The sequence below is a fragment of the Ammospiza nelsoni genome, chromosome 27, assembly GCF_027579445.1.
Source record: "Ammospiza nelsoni isolate bAmmNel1 chromosome 27, bAmmNel1.pri, whole genome shotgun sequence".
In the NCBI taxonomy this organism is placed as follows: domain Eukaryota; kingdom Metazoa; phylum Chordata; class Aves; order Passeriformes; family Passerellidae; genus Ammospiza; species Ammospiza nelsoni.
The window spans coordinates 6562682-6576876 of NC_080659.1; the positions used below are offsets into that span (position 1 = coordinate 6562682).

The 14195-nt window shown below is 58.0% G+C and overlaps 3 protein-coding genes across 3 annotated transcripts; 2 read left to right on the plus strand and 1 right to left on the minus strand.

Moving 5' to 3' along the window:
- Positions 1 to 1776: 1776 nt before the first annotated feature.
- Positions 1777 to 7199, minus strand: ABHD8 (abhydrolase domain containing 8). Its single transcript, XM_059489859.1, has 5 exons — positions 6970 to 7199; positions 3844 to 4546; positions 3058 to 3228; positions 2496 to 2712; positions 1777 to 2092 (listed from the first exon to the last, which is right to left on the minus strand). The coding sequence occupies exons 2-5, from the start codon at positions 4536 to 4538 to the stop codon at positions 1943 to 1945; spliced, it is 1233 nt and encodes a 410-aa protein (XP_059345842.1). The 5' UTR covers positions 4539 to 4546; positions 6970 to 7199; the 3' UTR covers positions 1777 to 1942.
- A 1188-nt stretch (positions 7200 to 8387) lies between these two features.
- Positions 8388 to 9007, plus strand: MRPL34 (mitochondrial ribosomal protein L34). Its single transcript, XM_059489752.1, has 2 exons — positions 8388 to 8469; positions 8561 to 9007. The coding sequence occupies exons 1-2, from the start codon at positions 8393 to 8395 to the stop codon at positions 8829 to 8831; spliced, it is 348 nt and encodes a 115-aa protein (XP_059345735.1). The 5' UTR covers positions 8388 to 8392; the 3' UTR covers positions 8832 to 9007.
- Positions 9008 to 9511: 504 nt separating this feature from the next.
- Positions 9512 to 13639, plus strand: DDA1 (DET1 and DDB1 associated 1). Its single transcript, XM_059489780.1, has 5 exons — positions 9512 to 9568; positions 10299 to 10379; positions 10696 to 10747; positions 11066 to 11127; positions 11643 to 13639. The coding sequence occupies exons 1-5, from the start codon at positions 9566 to 9568 to the stop codon at positions 11751 to 11753; spliced, it is 309 nt and encodes a 102-aa protein (XP_059345763.1). The 5' UTR covers positions 9512 to 9565; the 3' UTR covers positions 11754 to 13639.
- The last annotated feature ends 556 nt before the right edge of the window (positions 13640 to 14195 follow it).

Below are 14195 nucleotides of genomic sequence, written 5' to 3' on the forward strand. Positions count from 1 at the left end.
CCCAAATTCCCATCCCCAATCCCTCATTCCCAATCCCACAGCCCCCAACTCTCCCAGCACAGCCAGTGGGTCCCGGGGCTGTCCCCAATGCCGGTGGGTGCCACCCTTGTCCCCGTGCCCACCCCCAGGCCTGTGGCCGCTGGCTGGGCCCGAGTGGCACCAGGGTGTCCTCGGTGTCCTCGTCCTGCACTGCGCCATGAGCAGCCTGTGGACACCCTCAGCGCCCCAGGGTGACACCAAACACCCCAAGGTGACACCAAGTGCCCAAAGGTGACACCGAGCACCCCCAGGGTGTGACATTTTTGGGGAACATTCTGATTTTTCCAGTAAATCCTTCCCCGGGAATTCTGGGATCCCGTCCCTGCCCCAGCGCTCCCAGCATGGACCCGGCAGGGCTGGCATGGAGCACGGCTTCACTGGCATGGGCTGGCATTCAGCACAACTTTACTGGGTGCCATGGCACGGGCTGGCATTCAGCACAGCTTTACTGAGTGGCCTGGCACGGCTGGCCTTTAGCACGGCTTTACTGGGTGCCATGGCACGGGCTGGCATTCAGCACAGATTTACAGGGGTCCTGGCACGGCTGGCATTTAGCACGGCTTTACTGGGTCCTGGCACGGACGCGGCGGTGGCAGCGGGGGTGGCAGCGCGACAGGAATGTGGCTCCCGGGGGGAGGGGACAGAGCTGTGACCCCACAGCCGGTGCGTGGCATCTGGGGGGCGTTGCTGGCGGTTTTGGGGTAAAATTCTCATTATGAGACAGCAGCGGGCGGGGCTAGCACAGGGGGGACACCCTGGGGACATCAGCGGGGACATCGCGGGGTCCCCTGAGCCGCTCGGTGCGGTGCCAGCCCCGTGTGGGGCAGGGGACAGGCTGGGGACAAGGGACAGGGGCGAGGTGTCCGTGGGGTCGGCGCCTTCTTTGGTTTAAATGTCGGGGATTTTGGAGGGGGGGTGGTGAGTGGTGGCAGCTCCTGGCATTGCGGGTGGCACCGGGGACATCCTCGGGCGGCTCCCGGGAATGGGGGGGGTTTGTACAGGAGGGGCGGGATCTGCGGGGATCGGGTAGGATCGGGTGGTCCGGGATCCCGGGGAACCGGGCGGCAATTATCAGGAATCCCGGGAATCATCACCGGGAATCTCCGGGAATGGCGTCCCGCTGTCCCCCGCTGCTCCAGGGGCGGATCCCGGGGACGGAGCCGCGGGAAAGGCCCGGGGCTGGCCCGGAGGGGCTCTGCCCTAAAAGCGCTGCTGGCAGCGGGGACGTGGCCCTGGTGCCACTGGGGACATTCCGGGAATCTTCATCCGCATCATCCTCCTCCTCATGCCAGCAGGAGCCGTCGAACCCCACAAGGAACCCCCAAAATCCAGGCAAATCCCGACGTGGGGGAGCCTCTGGATTCTCCTGAAAACTGCCCCAAAAGTCCCTGCGGGGACCCTCCGCGTCCTCCCGGTGTCCCCGGGTCCTTCCGTGTCCTCCCGGTGTCCCCGGGACTCTCCACGTCCTCCCCGTGTCGCTGTGCGCGGGAATGACAACGACGGCGACAAAAAAAAACCGGGACGGAACTGCTCCAGTGCCGGGGGTGGCGTGTCCGGAGTCGGGGACCAGCTGTGCCGTGTCCCCGAGGTTTGGGGACCGACTGTGACCTATCTGGGGCTGGGGACCAGCCGAGCCGTGTCCCCGCTGTCCTGTCGGGGTTGGGGACAGGCTGTGCCGTGTCCCCGCTGTCCTGTCGGGGTTGGGGACAGGCTGTGCCGTGTCCCCGCTGTCCCCGGCCCTGGGCACTCGCCGCGCTCCTCTCCCGGCGCTGCCATCGCAGCCCGGGGCTCCTCCTCGCTCGGCCCTGGGCACAACCCGGGCTGGCGGCTGGGCCGAGCCCGCTCCGCGCTCCGCCGCTGCCGCGGGAGCAGCCAGCCCGCTGTCCCCGCGTGTCGCTGGCCCTCATTTGGTGTCGCCGTCGCCGCGGGCCGCGGGCGTGTCGGGCTCCCAGAGGACGAACTCGTGCAGCAGCGTGTTCACCGTGTCGGGGCACTCCAGCATCACCATATGGCTGCCTTCGTCGATCACCTTCAGGAAGGCGATCAGCAGGATCTGTGGGTGGCCAGCGGCACGGTGAGACCCCTCCCGAGGTGGCACGAGCCCCCAAAAGCCACTCTGTCCCCTCCCTGGCAAGTGGCAGGGCCAGGAAGAGCCCCAGCCCTGCCCCAGCCCTCCAAAGCCACTCTGTCCCCTCCCAGGGAGTGCCCCTGGCAGGGCTTGGAGCACCTTGGGACGGTGAGAGGTGTCCCCACCCATGACAAAGTGTCCCTGCCCATGTCCCACCCATGTCCCTGCCCATGCCAAGCTGACCCTGCCCATCCCTGTCCCACCCTGACCATGTCCCTCAGGTCACAAGAGGACTGCCCCCTCCCTCCCCAAGGCTCCACAGCACCACCCCCCCCCCCATTTTGGGGGGTAGAGTCCCCAAACCCATCTCAGAGGTGCCACCCCGTACCTCTGCCATCCTCTGGTCCTCCTCGATGGGCACGAACTTGTCGTGCATGCCGTGCACCAGCAGCACGGGCACGGCCAGCTCGGCGTGGTACAGCTCGTCGCCCTCGGGCCAGTACTGCCCGCTCATGGTGGCCCTCAGCACGAAGGACGAGACGTTGAAGGCATTGCCCTCCTTCAGCAGCTGCTTCTCCTTGGCACCTTGGCGGGCAAAGCCGGCCCTGGCACAGGGGGAGGGGGCTCAGACCAAAATTCAGCAGTGCCAGGGTGAGCCCCAGCCCTCCAGCTCCCCAAAAGCCACTCTCTCCCCTTCCTCAGAGTGGCACTGCTGGCATGAGTCCCCTGAGAGGTGACAGGAGATTCCAGCCCCCCCAAAATCCACCTCCTGTCCCCTCTCTCAGATTGGCAGTGCCAGGATGCCCCCTGAGCAGCACAGGAAGCCCCCAGACCCCCAAAAGCCACACTGTGTCCCCTCCCTTGGCAGTGGCAGTGCCAGGCTGACCCGTGGGTGGCACAGGACTCCCTCTGGGTGGCACAGGACCCTGTGTGTGGCAGCGGTGACTCACTTGAGGAAGCTCCAGGCCAGGCAGGGGGACAGGCAGTGCAGCACACACGGGGGCAGGTTGAAGATGGAGCACAGGCTGGGCTCCAGCGCTGTGGGGCCGCCCCCGTTGATCATGATCACCTTGTGCACCAGCTCGGGGTACTCGTGAGCCAGGAACGTGCAGAAGGACACCCTGAAAGGGTTAAAAATAACCACAGAGTGTTGGCTTTCCCTATTTTAATTATTAATTATACTAATTATATTGATTGTGACCACTTTGTGCACCAGCTTGGGGTACTCGTGTGCCAGGAATGTGCAGAAGGCCCCCCTGAGGGGACATTGGGACAGGGTGTCAGCGTGGCAGGGCTCCGTCTCCTTCGTTAGTCTGCACCTAATCAGGAGCCCTAATCCTGGTTTATCCTAATTATAGCCCCTGCCCTTGCACTTCCCTCTTGGGATTAGCTGGACACCAAGATGGTGCCTGCCCCAAGGGCACTCAGGAGCTCTGAATCCCAGGAGAAACAGGATAAAAATGAGATAAAAATGGGTGAAACAGGATAAAAATGGGATAAAAGAATGGGAACCCCAAACTCCTAAAACACAGGGTTTGTGTCCATTCCCATTTTCCAGGATGATCCCAGCCCCTTTACCCATAGGAGTGCCCGATGAGGATGTTCCTTTTCTTGGCGTAGCGCTTGAACACAGCCCAATTCCAAATCCCAGTAAAATCCCAAAATGGGAACCCCACACCCCTAAAACCTGGGGTTTGTGTCCATTCCCATTTTCCGGGATGCTCCCAGCCCCTTACCCGTAGGAGTGCCCGATGAGGATGTTCCTTTTCTTGGCATAGCGCTTGAACACGGCCCTCATGTCCTCGGCCAGCGCATAGAAGGTGTAGGCGGCGGCCACGGGCGGCGCCGAGCTGCAGCCGTGCCCCGCCAAGTCCGGCGCCACCACCTCGTAGCCCAGCTTGGAGAAGAACTCCAGCTGCTCCTTCCAGATGTCCAAGGAGCCTCCGACGCCGTGGATGAAGAACAGCACCACGTCCCCGTGCGTGCCCTTGCAGCTGGTGATGCGCTTCTTGCAGTCCACCGTCACCACCCTCTTGGGCTTGCGCTTGCGGCGCTTGGCGGCCGCCCCGGCGGGCTCCGGTGCTCCCGGCTCGCCGTTGGCCTCGGGCACCGGGCACGGCGGGCACCGCCGCGGGCTGCGGGCGCTCTCGGGGCGCGAGGCCTCGCCCAGGTTCTCGATCAGCAGCTGCCCGTTGCGGTAGAGCGTGATGCGGCGCTGGCAGCGCACGGCGCCGCGCTCGGGGGACGAGCCCGGGAATTCCGGGGGTCCCGGGCGCTCGGGAGCGCTGTGGTGGATGCGCAGGATCCGGCCGGGCTTCACCTCCAGGAAAGTGAAACCGTCACTGGACTCAACGCTGTCCAGGGGCCCCACGGCGTTGGGGGTCTTGCCCAGCAGGCAGCAGAAGAAGCCGTCGGTGATGCTGGTCAGCATGGTGATGCCTGGGAAAATGGGGGAAATTGGGGAAAAATGGGGGAAAAATGGGATTCAGTCCTAATTCCAGCAGAGGAAGCCGTCGGTGATGCTGGTCAGCATGGTGATGCCTGGGAAAATGGGGGAAAACATGGAAAAAATTGGGAAAACAAGGAAGACCATGGGAAAGCATGGAAAAATGTGGAAAACCAGGGAAAAACATGGAAACATGGACGATTCCCCATCCTGCTTTTTTCTGGGTCACATCCCTGTCCCCAAGCCCTGAAGTTCCCATCAAGCCCTTGGAAAAGGGATTTATTCAGGCTGAAAGAAAAAAGCTGGGGGAAAAAAAGCTTGTTTGGAACAGAAAATTCCCTTTTCCCAATAAATGTGGAGCACAGGGAAGTTCCAGCCCTGGGAATTCATTATTTATCCCACAAAGATAAATATTTATCCCATAAAATTGAAATATTTATCCCATTAAATATAAACATGGCTGTGGTCGGAAGCAGCATCCGAGGTGGGAATTAAAATTTAATTAAAATCTCTCCACAAAATAAACTAAGGAATGTGGGGTGTGGGACTATCCAGGCTGTTCCCAAAGCTCGCTGCTGGAGTTGAAATCTTGGGATTTTGGGAATATTCAGGGAAAAGCTGAATATTCGGGGAATGGGGGCACGGAGGTTGGGAATGGGTTAATTATGGTGGAGGGAAAACTAACACGGTGAATTATTGATGGCAGCGGGAGGAGAAGGTGGGATACAAGCGCTGATCCTGCGGGGTCCTGATCCCAGATCCCACTCCTGCGGGATCCTGATCCCATTCCTGCACAACCCCAGTTCCCATTCCTGTGGGATCAGAATCCCAATTCCCATTCCTGTGGGATCGGGATCCCAGACCTCATTCCTGCAGGATGCCAGTTCCCATTCTTGCAGGATCAGGATCCTGTTCCAGTGGGATCCCAGTTCCCCAGATTCCCAGACTCCTGAATCCCCGGATCCCAGATTCCTGGATTCCTGGATTCCCAGATTCCCAAATTCCTGGATCCCCATATCCCAGATCTGCAGATCCCAGGATCCCTGATCCCAGATTCCCGGATCCCCGTCTCCCGTCTCCCACCTCCCCCGCGCTCGGTGCCCGGAGCATCCGGGGGGAAAGGCTGGAACAGGATCCCGATGGATGCGGGAAGGTGGGAATGGCGCCCGTTGCCATGGAAACGGGATGGTGGGGGGGATTATCCCGACCCGGCTCCTTTCCAGCCCCGCTCCGGCTGCCCGAGGGATCCCGGGAATCTGGGAAATCAGAAATGTGGGAATTTGGGAATCTGGCAATCTGGGAAATCAGAAATGTGGGAATCTGGGAATCCGGGGACATGGGAATCTGGGAAATTTGGAATCTGGGAAATCAGGAATCTGGGAATATGGGAATATGGAAATATGGGAATTTGGGAATCTGGAAATTTGGGAATCCTGGAATCGGGGAATTCAGGAATCAGGGAATTCAGGAATCTAGGAATTCAGGATTTTGGGAATCCAGGATTTTGAGAAATTGGGAATCCAGGATTTTGAGAAATTGAGAATCTGGGAATTTGGGATTTCAGGAATTCAGGATTTTGGGAATTCAATGCCTCTTATGTAAGACTGGGAATGGAAATGAGGCGGGAATGGCAGGATCTGGCAGAGGGATCATGGAGCAAGAGAAATCCATCCTTGGGATCCTGCCAAAGGGATCGTGCCACTGGGATTGTGCCAAAGGGATCCTGCCTCGGGATCTGGCCTTGGGATCCTGGCACCGGGGCTGGCACAGGGAACACAGGAATGGCACGGGGGACTCGGGAGCAGGATTTGGAATCAGGGTTTGGAATCAGGAGCCTTTGGGATCAGGATTTGGGATCAGGGCTTGGGATCTGGGGTTGGGATCAGGATTTGGGATCAGGGTCTGGAATCAGGGTTTGGGATCAGGCGCTGGAACCAGCCCAGCCTCTCCCTCCACCTCGGGCAGGTTTTCCCAAAATTCCAGCCGAAATTCCAGCGGGATCGGACCCCCCTCCCCCCCAGCAATCCATCCCCGCCGTTGCATCACGAGGGGAGGAAAGAAGGAATGAAGGAAGGAAGGAATGAAGGAAGGAAGGAAGGAATGAAGGAAGGAGGGAAGGAATGAAGGGAGGAATGAAGGAATGAAGGAAGGAGGGAAGGAATGAAGGAAGCTTTTCCCCGAGTTGGTTTTCCAGGATAATTTCCTCCTTCCCCCCCTCCCTGGCGCACCTGCACAAATCCGGGTTTTTCCCAGCTCCTCTCTGCCCCACAACATCCCAACCCCCCTCGCATCCCAAATTTTGGTTTTCCCGACGGGAAAAATTCCCGCATTTTTGGGTCATCCCCCCCTCCACCAGCAGCACCTCGGGCGCCAGGACATTCCCGCAGCCCCGCGGGGGGAAAAAAGCACCGCTCACCTCATCGATGGCCCAGGGGCTCCGGGGATGCGGGAGGAGGGAAAAATCCTGGAATTGCGCAGGATTCCCGCTGCAAATCCTGGAATTCGGCAAAATTCCCCGTGCAAATCTTGGAATTGCGCCGAGTTCCCGGTGCAAATCCTGGAATTCCGCAGAATTCCCGGTGGGGAGGCGGAGCAGGGCGGTGAAAAATCCCGATTTTTTTTTTTTCCGGCGTTTTTTGGGGGGGCGGGAGGGAGTGAATTCCTTCAGCCCCCCCCGAAAATTCCCCAAAACGCCCCAAATTGCCCAAACGGCCCCGAGTGCCGCCCGTGCCCGCTCCGGGGGCGCTCCGGGCTCGTCCTTGGAGCGGTCGCCATGGAAAAGGCAAAGCCCGAAGAGCTCCGGAGGGGCGGGACCGCGGCTGATGGACAGCGACAGAGGGGACAGGGATGGGGACAGGGATGAGGACAGAGACTGGGATGGGGACAGGGACAGCGACAGCGGAGACAGGGATGGGGACAGCGACAGGGACTGCGGCTGATGGACAGGGACAGCGATGGGGACAGAGGGGACAGGACAGGGACACGGATGGGCACAGGGACAGAAGGGGACAGGGACAGAGGTGGCATTTGGGATGGGGTGGTGACACTGTGGTGCTTTTTGGGATGGCAAAGGGGGCGAGTGTGGCAGTGCCATGGGCAGTGCCATGAGGGTGGCAGTGCCACAAACATGGCAGTGCCACCAACGTGTCACATGTGTGGTAGTGCCATGAATATGGCAGTGTCCCAAACCCATCAGTGCCACCAAGGTGTGGCAGCACCAGGGGTGTGGCAGTGCCACCCCCAGGAGGCTAAACACCAAACCAGGGCTAAGTTTTGGGTTTATTTTCCCAGATTTTGGGCTCGGGGAGGGTTGAGCCACATCCCCTCATTCCCACTGGGCCACAAAAACGAGGAGGGAAAAATCCTGGAACTGCTTCTGCTCTTGGGCTGGGATTGATCACAAAAAGGAAAATCCTGAAATTATCTGGCTTGGAAGGACCTGAAATCCCACCCAGTCCCATCTTGGACCATCCCAGGCTGATTCCACCTTTCCTTGGACATTCCAGGGCTGGAGCAGCTCAGCTGCTCGGGGAATTCCTTCCTAAAATCCCCCCCCCCCCCCCCAATCTCCCTTTTCCCATCCCAAATCCACTCCCTGGCTCCTGTCCCTTCATCCCTTGTCCCAGGTCCCTCTCCAGCTCTCATGGAGCCCTTCCAGGCACTGGGAGTGGCTTCGTGGCCCTATCGCGACATCCTGGGGAACAACAGACAGCCCCCGAGGCGACAAGGCCGCAGTGGCGCCGTTGCCATGGTAACTTCTCACGACCCCGAGACGACTACAACCACCATCAGCCCTTGCGGCGCAGCGCCGGCTGTGATTGGCTGGGAGGACGGAGCCAATGAGAAGCGGCGTTATTGGCGGGCGGAGCAAAATGGCGGCGCTGGGCCCGGTGTGGGCGCGGGCAGGGGGCCGCAGGTACTGGGAGGGGAAATCTCAACTTTAAAATTCTAAATTTATCCTTTATTTCCTTCTTCTCACTCCTTTTTCTGCTTTAATTTCCCCCAAGCTTTTCCCTGCTGCGAGGTTTTCCTTTCCCGCTGCTCCCAAACGCTCCGGAGCCTCTTCCCGGGACTTCCAACGCCGCCGTTCTCTGCCGCGTCCCGGCCCCAGCATGGAATTTCCGACAAATCCGTGGAAAATCCCGGGGGAACGAGTACCAGCCCAACAACTGGAAGCGGAAGAAGACTCATGGCTGGATCAAACGGATCAGCACTCCCGGCGGGGTCGCCGTGATCCTGCGGCGGATGCTGAAGGGCAGGAAATCCCTGAGCCACTGAGGGAACCCCGGAATTCTCCGGGAATTCTTCTCCAGGAATTCGGGATGACCCCGCCGGGCCCTAGAGGAGGTGCCCAGCCCTGCTGGCCCTGTCACACCGTGCCTCTGAGGGGTTTGGGGCGCGGCTGTTCCTTCCGTTATTAAATTATCCTCACGTTTTGCGTGTGTTTATTCCAAGTTTTTAAAATTTTGTTTGTTTATAAACGTGAGAATGCGGAATGTGCTGAAATCCCAGCGTGTCTCCTGCGTTAATTAGGGTGGGGAGTTTAACGAGGAGGGGGAATCTGGCAGATATTTGGGAAAGTTAGGGGTGTGGAATTAGGGGTGGAATTCAGGTTTTCTTCACTTAGCAGCGCCTCTGCCCCATCCTCTGGGCTCCTGATTCCAGCATCACCTCTGGGATAGGATATAGAGAAGGAATTCTCTTTTTCCAGCGCCGCTAATGAGCCGGCACTTAATGAGCAGCCCCTTAATTGAAGAGCGGACTCGCCGCTCAAACTACAGCTCCCGGCGCGCCCCGCGCCGCTCTCCATCCGGGTCCTCCCGCACTGTATCCGCCCCGCTTTTCCGGGCGGGCACTTCCTGCCTCGACCCAACCCTCCCGTCGACGATTGACAGGCGCGGCGCCCAATGGAAACGCAGTGTTCTGGGGCGCGGGCCAATCGGCGCGCGCGAGGCGGCCGGCCATGACAGTGGGCGGGCCGGGGCGGCTCCTCCCGGCTGGTGGCGGCGAAGATGGTACGTGAGCCCCCCGCCGCAATGGCGGCCCCGCGCCGACCTCGGCGGCCCGGCCGCGGCTCCCGGGCCCCGCCGCGCCGCCCGCGGCCTTCCCGGTACCGCAGCGGCGGCGCCGCCGCCGCTTCCGGCCTGTAGGGCCCGCGCCCGCCGCGGCCTGGGCGGAGGTGGCGGGGCTGAGGGGGTGTGAGGGGTTCCCGCCCTCAGGGGTGGCGTTGAGGGGAGCCCCGGGCGGGGTGCGGGGGATTTGGGGGTGAGGGGAGAGCCAGGGCGGGGTTTGGGGGATTTGGGGAGCCCCAGGGCGGGGTTTGGAGTGAGTGGAACCCCAGGGCGGGGTTTGGGGGATTTGGGAGTCCTAGGGTGGGATTTGGGCTGGGAGTGAGGTTGGAGCACCCCAATATGGGTGGGGGGCACCCTAAGGGAGGGCCGAACCATTTATTTTGGGTGAGGGGTAACTTAAAGTTGGGCAGAACCATTTGTTTTATCAGGGGGGTTAGGGATCACCCTAAAGTTGGGTTGAACCATTTGTTTTGTGGGGGGGCTTAGGCGTCACAGCCTTGGGATCACCCTGGGAATTTTATCTGGGGAAGGAAAGTTTGGAGCTGCCCAAATCCCGGGAATTTCCCCTCAGGGCCTGGAGTTTGGGGTCGGTTGGACAGACACCAATCCCTGGGGTTCCCTGGGCTGTCCTTGCCCGTTCCCTGAGGGATTTTTGGGAATTGTGGCTCCCCAGGCAGATTTCCTGAAGGGGCTCCCGGTGTACAACAAGAGCAACTTCAGCAGGTTCCATGCGGATTCCGTCTGCAAGGCTTCCGTGAGTGCTCCAGGGCCCCATTCCTTAATCCTGGAATTCCCTAATCCTGCAGTTCCCCAGTCACGCAATTCCCAAATCCTGGAATTCCCCAGCCCAGTATTCCCAGATCCTGGAATTCCTTAATCCCGGCATTCCCATATCCCAGAGTTTTCCAATCCCAGAATTCCCCTATCCCAGAGTTCCCCAGTCCTGGTATTTCCCATTCTTGAATTCCCAAATCCTGGAATTCCCCATCCCAGTGTTCCCCAATCCCGGAATTCCCAAATCCCCCCCATTCCCATCCCGTCCCTGAGTCTCTCTCTCGTTCCCGTTCCAGAACCGCCGGCCCTCGGTGTATTTGCCCACCAGAGAATTCCCCTCGGAACAGAGTGAGTCCTGCTGGGAAAATCCCGATTTTTATCGGCTCCACCAGGGACATCCCACAGTCCCAGCTCCCCCTCTTAATTCCCAATATTCCCTCTTTTAATTCCCAGTATTCCCCCTTTTAATTCCCAGTTTTCCCTTTATTTATTCCCAGTATTCCCACTTTTAATTCCCAATTCCCCCTTTAATTACTCCTATTTTCCCCTTTATTTATTCCCATTTTTCCCCTCCAACAATTCCCAATTTTTCCTCCCTCCTTACGCATTGAAATCCTCCTAAAACCTGACATTTTTTTCTCTGTTTTTCCTTGGAATTATTTGTAGTTATCGTGACAGAGAAGACAAACATCCTCCTGCGCTACCTCCACCAGCAGTGGGACAAAAAGGTGACATTTGGGATCCAAATTTCCCAATTTTTCTGGGAATTTGGGATGGATTCATTGCAGGAATCATTCCTGTAGGAATGATGAATGTGGGAATTCCAGGCAGGAAATCCTGGGGTGGTTCTGGCCCTGGAAATGGGGGGGAATTGGGATTGAGGGAGGTTGTGGTTGGGAATTTGGGAGTGGTTGGGTTTGGGAATTTGGGATTGGGAATGGTTGGGGTGTGGGAATGTTGAGAATGGGAATACTCGGGAGTGGGAATGTTGGGATTTGGGAATATGGGGATTTGGGAATCCCAGCATGTGGGAACACTGGGGATCCCCATGCTGGGAGTCTGCCCTGGAATTCCCTGGGAATTGGCCTTGGAATTCCCTGGAACCCCCTAAAATTCCCCAGAACCCCCCTGGACACCCCTGGAATCCCCTAAAATCCCTTAGAACCCCCCGGAACCCCCCGAACCCCCGGCATTGCCCCGGCATTGCCCCGGCATTGCCCGCTGACGCCCGGCGCTGTTGCAGAATGCGGCCAAGAAGCGCGAGCAGGAGCAGGGCGAGCTCGAGGGCGAGAACTCGGCCCCGCCGCGCAAAATCGCCCGGACCGGCAGCCAGGACATGACCGAGGACACTTAAAACACCCCGGAGCCGGGAGTTCCCAAGGCTCTTCCCGCTTCTCCTCACCTCCCGCACCCCTCCCCTGACCCGCTGGGAATTCCCAGGATCCGCCCTATTTATTTGGGATTTGCCTCGTGCCTGGTTTTTGGTTTGTATTTATGGGGTTTTTATGGAGAGGGAGAATTGTTCGTCCTTAGGGGCCCTAATTCCCAAAATTCCTGGTTTTTCTGGGGTATCCCAGAATTCCTAATTCCCCAAAATTCCCCCTTTTCCTGAGATTCCTGGGATTTGCTCCTGAGATCTCCCAGGTGAGCTCATTTCCAAAAATCCCCTTTTCCTGGGATTTATTGCCTTCCCAAAATTCCCTTTTTCCTGGGATTCCTCAGATCTGCTCCTTGTGAAATTCCAGGACAACTCCCCCCCTTTTATTTTTACCCCCAAAATTCCACTTCTTTTGGGATTCTTGGCATCTGTTCCCTGTGACACCCCAGAATTCCTCATTCCCAAAACCCCACTTTTTCTGGGATCTCCTCCCTTCCCAAAAATCCCCTTTTCCCAGGATTCCCCACATCCCCTCCCTGTAAAATTCCAGGAATTTTTTTCCCTTCACGTCCCCCTGGAGAAATTCCCAGGAATCCTTTGGATATTCCCAACCCAACCACAACTGTGAGGCCTTTCCCATTTTTCCAGAAAATTCCCAACCCCTTCCCAGGCTCCGATCATGGCTGGAGCCGATCCCTGGGAATTTGGAACCCTGGGATTTTTTTGGGGCTGGATCCACGGAATTTTTTCCCCCACCTTCTGGAAAAGCCGGGAGCGTCGATCCTTAAATCCCGATTTTTCTCCCGGGAATTGCTGGATCCTGTCCGAGGGATCACTCGGAATTCCCAGGACTGGGAGCGGCCCCAGATCTGGGAGAATCCTGGCTGGAATTCCAGGAATCCAGGATGGAATCTGGGATCTGGGCTGGAATTTGCGATCTGGGTTGGAAGAATCCAGGCTGGAATTCTGGGAATCCAGGCTGGAATTCCAGAATCCAGGCAGGAAATCCGGGAATCCAGGATGTAATTTGGGATCTGGGCTGGAATTCAGGAATCCAAGGTGGAATTCAGGATCTGGGCTGGAAGAATCCAGGATGGAATTCAGGAATCCAGGATGGAAGAATCCAGGCTGGAATTCTGGGAATGCAGAGCCCATCCCATGCTGCCCAAATCCTCGGGATTGAGACAATTCCCAGCCGCCTTTCCGGGACCATCCAGAGGCTCAGGATCCATGGGGAACTTCGGGAAAGGACTGGATGATCCCAAAATTCCAGCTGCTTTTCCATGAGGAGCTGATTCCCGCAGGAATCCCGGAATTCGGGGCCTTTCTCCCTCCTCTTGCTGGGAAACCCACAAGATTTCTCCAGGAGATTTCCAGGATCAATTCCCAGCTCTGACTCTGGGAGGGTTCCTGCCGCCCCTTTTCCCGGAAAATCCCGGATCCACCCTCGGAACTCTGGGCTGGGAAGGGCCAAAACTCCTCCAGAAGCTCAGGAGGAGCAGGACACGGCTCCTGTCGGAATTCTCGGAATTTGGGACTGGAATTCAATCCAGAACTTTGGCTCTGCCTCCATTTTTCCCAATTTGTTTTGTTTTGTTTTGTTTTGGTTGGTTGGTTTTTTTATGGAAGCGACTTTGGAACTCCTGGAATGCAGTGTTGGGGGGTGGGGGGAGGGGAAGGACAAGCGGAATTCCCGGGATTTTGGTTTGGTTTGGGATTTCCAGCTGGAGAACTCCGGGAGGAGCTGGATTTGAGGAATCTCCAGGAGGAATTCTGGGGATTCCAGGAGAGGAGGACGGATCCCGGGGTTCCCGAGGCTCGGGAATGTTGTTCCATTAAAGAGTTGGCACTTCCTGCTGGAATTCCCGATTTTCTTCCTCCTGGGAAAGGGCGATGGGAGCCTGGGGAGTGGGGATTTATCCCGGGAAAAATGGGTGGGAAATTCTGGGGGGAAGGGTCGGGATTGGCCAGAGCTGGGCGGGTTTGGGATCTGCGGAGGGATTTGGGGTCCCCCTTCCCTCTCTCCTCCACCTCATTCCCAGCTTTGCCCTGGAATTCCTGGAGCTCTGTCTCCCCCTTCCCTTGATCCCATTCAGGAAATCTTCTGGAAAATTCCCAGAAAATTCCCCTCCTGCCTCTTCCTGGTGCCTTCCCACCTGGAATTCCCAAACTCCACCATATTTCTGGCGTTTTTTGCCCAGTTCCCACCTCTTCCTCCTCATCCCGGGATTTTCTGTGTCCTGCAGCTCCCAAATCCCAGGATTCCCTCCCTGGACACCTCCAGGGCTTGGAATTCCTGGAATTCCCAGAGCCAAATCCTGAATTTTTTGGGATTTTTCCACCCAATTTTGTCCATTCCCAAACCCTAGGAAGTTCTGTCATTCCCAGCTCCAGGATTTTCCCTTCAAATCCTTCCAT